The sequence below is a fragment of the Hyperoodon ampullatus genome (genome assembly GCF_949752795.1).
Source record: "Hyperoodon ampullatus genome assembly, chromosome: 9".
Classification (NCBI taxonomy): domain Eukaryota; kingdom Metazoa; phylum Chordata; class Mammalia; order Artiodactyla; family Ziphiidae; genus Hyperoodon; species Hyperoodon ampullatus.
In genome coordinates this window covers 39,457,789-39,463,788 of record NC_136922.1, presented here as the reverse complement: position 1 = coordinate 39,463,788, position 6,000 = coordinate 39,457,789, and the positions used below count along the sequence as shown (strand labels likewise).

At 38.7% G+C, this 6,000-nt stretch overlaps 1 protein-coding gene across 1 annotated transcript in view; it reads left to right on the top strand.

Moving 5' to 3' along the window:
* Nucleotides 1-3,477: 3,477 nt before the first annotated feature.
* LRRC72 (leucine rich repeat containing 72) overlaps nucleotides 3,478-6,000 on the top strand; it is a gene marked incomplete at both ends in the record, with an annotated part of 48,404 nt that continues 45,881 nt past the window's right edge. The window contains 1 exon segment of the mRNA XM_079711819.1: nucleotides 3,478-3,570. Coding sequence (XP_079567945.1) covers nucleotides 3,478-3,570 — 93 coding nt within the window.

Here is a 6,000-nt window from a genome sequence, read left to right as displayed (position 1 = left end):
ACAGTAACAAACATAACACCCACCCTTTGCTCTGGAGGTAGACACTGTCTCTGTCTCCCAAGGCTGTTCACTGTACAAATATCCTTTACAATGCTTTACAATGTGGTCCTGAACAGAGGCAGTGCCTGTTCTCATAAGATGTGCAGTAACATGAAAGACTCATGTAGAATTCCAAGAATTCCCAACATTATTGTAATTTTCATTTTGGAAAATTTGGAAACAAACAGAATACTGTAGCTGTCAATTAAAATGGTATGTTATTTTACCTAAAGGTATAACAGTGAAAATGTTGATGCTCTGTTCATTATATATCATACAAAGATATATCTTTTTATACATATAAGAATGTGATTTGATTGTAACTGATATATTACTCATTCTATGCTCATTCTACACAGTAGAAATGGGTGATAATGATTATTTTATTTCATAAATATTTTTTACTCACTTAGGAAAATAACATCCAGACTGGAATTATTCAAGACAGAATTAAGAAGAGAATTTAAAAAAATTATTTAGCTTTAATGATAGCCATTACACTTTTCTTACACTTTTTTTTTTAAACTAGAAAATTGTTCTTGAAAAACAATTACATGTGAACAACTCCATAAGAATCTTTTACTCTGTGAACAGTATATACTACCTGTCTGGGAGAGTGTAATTAAATAATGGAGTTTTTGAGCTAAACTTCCAACTCCTTCATTTTACTGTTGAAGACACTGAGGCTCAGAGCCATTAAGTGCCTTGAAGGTGGCCAACAACTAGTTAACGTCAGAGCTGAGACTAAATCCCACATGCCCTGACTTGGAGTGCAAGGCTCTTTTTTCTTATCCAAATCCACATACGTGGTATGATAGAGCTTTCAAACTGGGTTATGCATATGCCTGCAGGCAATGGCAGCATGCCAGGGAGGTAAAGCCACAGGGTAAACACAGGGTGTCTTGCTTCGATGTAAATATTACTCAAAGATTTGAGAGGGGTTAGGGGGAGCCACTTTATATTAAAACAAGATTGAGTATAAAGGAGAATGTACATTTTACACAAATTTTATAAATTTCAGGCTGGATTCCTCAGCTATAATCCCACCAAATGGAGGTAAAAGTTCTCTCTGCTCACTCTGCTAGGAATACTTCTTTTGTAGATCAGCAATGTGAGGACGTCTAGGGAGAACCTTTTACCCAAGAAGTGCCTTCACTAACCCCCAGCTTTCACATTCCATTTTAAATTTCCATTATTTTAGTCCTTGTGATCATTTAAGTTGTAAATTTTTCTTTAAGAGGGAACACATGAAGACCTTATAATAAATGAGTTTCTGAGTTCCTTTCCTAAGAACAGAGCTGTTCTTTTTAAAATTTATTTTCCTCTTCTTAATCGGTATAAGGTAAAAAGATTTAAAAAATTAATCAACAATATAATCTTTAAATGTGATTTTAATAGAAATTAACTTGTTAGTAGTTTACTTCTCTAAGATGCTCTCTGAAAGTATTTTGCATATGGTTCTAAAACTGGCATTTGTGTAAGGTACAAAATTGACCAAGTAGTATGCATTTCCATTTTTCCATGTAGAATATACATGAGTGATATCTGAAATGTTGTAACACATATTAACAGCAAATGTGGGAGACAAGAGGCTAGTAAATTATTTTATACCTTTTCTTAGTGGGCCATTCTTCTCATCTGATTTTTATTTCTGGGATAAAAGCTATTTAAACGTAGTTTTCAGATGATTACTCTCTCAATGATAATTGGGAAGACTTTTACCCACCCACCTGCCCCAAAAGGCTCAAATAATTTTTAGAAGTACTAAAAATAGTGTGTTTGATTTGAGGAATAACAGGATATTACATAGTTTCAAAGTATCTCCCCACAAGAAACCTATACATTACAAAGATAAAATAGTAACTTTACTATTTGACTGGAGAAACTTGGCAGGTATGACCTTAATTGAATAATCAAATGTAACACTACCAGTAACGGGATTAATTGACAGCAACTACCTCCCAAAGTGATGCACTGCAAAGCACTCAGCATCACCTCTACAGTATCTCAGCCAAAAGTCCATAACTTGGATCTAGTCACGAGGAGACATCAAACCCAAACTGAGAGCCGTGCTACAAAATAACTGGCTTGTACTCCTGAAAACTGTCAAGGTCATGAAATATAAAGACAGAAACTGCTCCAGATTAAAGGAAACTAAAGAGAGACAAGATGAAATGCAATGCATGATCTTCGAATTTTTTTTTTTTTTTGCTACCAAGGACATTATTGAAATAATCAGAGAGATATGAATAAGTTCTGTAGATTATATAATAGTATTATAGCAATATTAATTTCTGATTTCAATAATGGGACTGTGTTTTTAAAAGAGAATTCCTTGCTTTTGGGGAAACACACTGAAGAATTCAGGTGTAAAAAGGCAATATATCTACAAATTACTTTTAAATGAGAGAGAGAGCAAGAAAAAAATGTAGTAAAATATTTACATTTGGAATCTTGGTGAAGGGTATTCAAGAATTCTTGTATTATTCTTGCAGCTTTTCTGAAATCCTGAAATTGTGTCAAGATAAAATATTTCTTTTTAAAAAAAAGATAGTGTGATTTCTTCACTGAGACTTTTTTAAATGCTCTATTCCGATACCAGCATTTTTTAATGCAAGTAGCTTGACGCATTTCAAAAAATTACATTTAATTCCTAGATTTCAAGTGCAAATTTGGAGCCAAGAAACCAACCCATTCAGTTGAATCAACATTTATTAAATGCAGTGTGTTAGGTCCTGGCAAAAAACAGTGATGGCACAGACAGAATCCTGCCTCGGAAGTTTCCCAAGCTAGAGGAGAACCAAACTCATAGATAAGATCATAAGATAGTCTGAAGTCTTCAAGATTGGAAGAGACTGGCCAAATAGTGACTCAACTTAGCAAAATAAACCTTAATGCAATATGTTTTTAGAAAATCAAAATTAATGCAAGACATACATGACGAACAAATGTCAAATTTTCAAATAAAGACAGGATCAGCAGTATTGATTTTTTTTTCTTTTTGCCTTAAGCTCCACTAGGACTCTGTCAGGCACTGCTTCACCCCTACCCTCCGGGACGGCCAGTGGTTTCCAGACCCATCTAATTTTCAGAAATGTAAATTTTCTGATATTTAGATCTCAGTAAAATTATTATTACTCGGTGACTGCAGTTGGGGTCCTCTGACACACTCATGGTCTCTGGCATATGCTGTCTTTCCGGCATGTATGGCACGCAGTACCCGGCGCAGGGGAAACACTAGTGTATCTGAGGTACGACGGGGTGTTGCAGGGTCACACCCGCGAACGTCACAGAAGTCAGGCTTTGGCTTCAGATCTTCCCTACTTTGGATTGGCTTTTAGTCAACAAGGTTCTGGTAACTGTTGGTAACCGTCAGAACAATCAGCCGCAGGCCAGGCTGGGTTGATCATAGGTGCTGCTGAGTCCCCCTGTGTCCTGATGACTGGGGACCTCGAACATCTGCCCTGTGCCTTCCAACACACGACAAGCCAAGCGAAGGCGGCAGATGCCGCCCTGGAAATCAGCCGTAGAGTAAGCATCTCCACCTTCCCCAGATCACGGAGCATTTCGGGGCCGGGGCAGGGGCAGGGGCGGGGTGAGCAGGGGGCCTGTCAGATGCCCTAGTCCTCTGGAAGCCACCCCTGGGATCCAGGGCGGAGGGATGGAGCAACGGCGGACCTCAGCCAAACCCTCCAACTGGGGCTAGAGACCTGTAATCACCTGGGTGGGGTTTGGGGGCTGCCCCTGATCCACACTAACTGATGTATACTGACTTTTTCCCACTTAATATCTCCTGAATATATAATTACGGCAGTTTAGAGATTAGGTAATAAGGCCATAAATTTGGAGTCTTGACTCTCCAAAGGAGATAAATATATACACATATATATATAATACTGAAATGTTCCCCTAAAGTGCAGATCGACACAATGGGGAGGAAAAGTTCTTTGAGGGACAATACAAGCAGAGTTGAGGGCAGTTAAGATAATGGCTAAAAGAATATTTGAGTGGGAAAAAAATGTCAAAATTGTGTTATGCCACTTAGGACCTAGCAAGGTGTTCTTGAGTTCTCACACTTGTCTAGAAAGGCTGGGGGCTATGATGATTAATCAAGGCTGAAAGTTCTGTAATGAACTGAAAACTTCACACTAAATCTTAACTAACTTGTGGTGCATGTGTATTGCATGTAGGTATAGGAATTTATCTATCATTACAGTATGTAAATCGTCAAAGCAAGGATATTTCCTTCTACAGATTTTAATACAGTCTTGATTCTTCTAGGATTTAATAATCCCGCAATTTTCAAACATTTTTCTCCTTTATCCAGATTCCAAGGCATCCACAGTGGAAGAAGTTGCTTTTATTCTTTCCAACTCTCTGCACCCAAGTTCTGTGTTGGATTGTTTTTATCTTCCTGTTTTGTCAATCAGTTAATTTGAAAGCTAACATTTCCTCCTCATCACGTTGCTGAAATTGCTCCCCAAATTGAATACCTTTTCTGAGTGGTATCCTCTACCACCCTATGCAACACTGCAGATTCAAATTCTACCTTCTTGAAATCCGCCCTCTCAGCTCCCACTGTCTTTTTGTTTCTCTTCCTCACTTTATAACAACGCCCCGTCTTTCTCCTTATCCAGCTTGGTTCTCTCCTCCTCTTTCTAAATATAGACACTTCACGATGATCTTACCTGGGTCCCACTCTCTCCTCTGTGCTGGCCGACTGGCCAGTCTGTACACACCCACCCTGACATCGCTGGTGAGATCCGCTCTCCCACTTGCAGCTTTCTGGTGGACAGCTTGACTTGTGTGATCCACCAGTGCCTCAGTTTCAGCATTTCTCAACTGCAAGCATCTTCCCTCCCAGTCACCTGTCTCATCCTCATGTCATCGCACAATCATCATCACCTGTGACTTCCCTTGCCCTTATTCTCTGCCTCTAGTTACTTGCCAGTTCTCATCAGTTCTCTTTGTACATCACATGTCATATCTGTTCACTGCTTATTCTCACTTGCTACTGTCCTGGGGCAGGCTCATTGGCTCTTGACTTGATTTTCCAGAGGCAACCTTGCTTCCTATCTGCAGTTCTGTCTGCACCCCAGGCCACCATATATGGTGCTGCTACAGCCATCTTCCTGAGATTTAGCTTTGTCACATCTCTTCTCCAGTTTAAAAATCCTATAATACTTCTCTATTGCCCCAGAATTGAGTCCAGTGATGAATTATCCAATAGTTATTAAGCCCATCCTTTTACAGCCTGACAAAACAAGGGCACAAGAAAAGGAGGAAAAATGATTTTGAAATAACTTGATATTGCATATTGCTTAAAAGCATTGATGTAGTTGTCATGGGAAAAATCAGAACTTTATTGGAATTCCTTACACTGATTTTACCGTGCAGTTAGTATATATAGTTCATGTATATGTATATCTATCTCGTATAAAATTAAATTTAAATTTCAGATTACATAAAATATGTGATTTTAAGTTAGCATTCTTGGGACCTATAAAAGTTTTGTTTGAGCAGTAGGTGCACGCTTCTGAGCCTAAATTTCAAAGTTAGCACAAATAATATGACCCTAACCCACCTTTTAAAATTGATTCCTCACAATTGCCTTCCCCGTGCCTTTCCCTGCAGCCAAAGGCTGTACAACCCTAACGCCTCACACGTTCTTCCCCTGCTTTTTCTCTTTTGTGTACTTACTCCCCTGTGTCTAAAATGTCCATCCATCGATATCTGTGTCTAATTTCTCCTCACCATTTCAGACCCAGCCCAATTGTCAGTGCTGCCCTAAAATCCTCTCAAAGTTCCCAGGGTTGACAGTATTTTCTTCTTCCTCTTAATTCACCAGAGCATATTTTCCCTTTCTCTTAGCCCTTAATATTTGCAACCTTCTTTTGCAACATTGTGTATACTTCCTTCTCTTACTAAAAGTTTAGTCATAGAGAGTAGGCACCTTTCCTG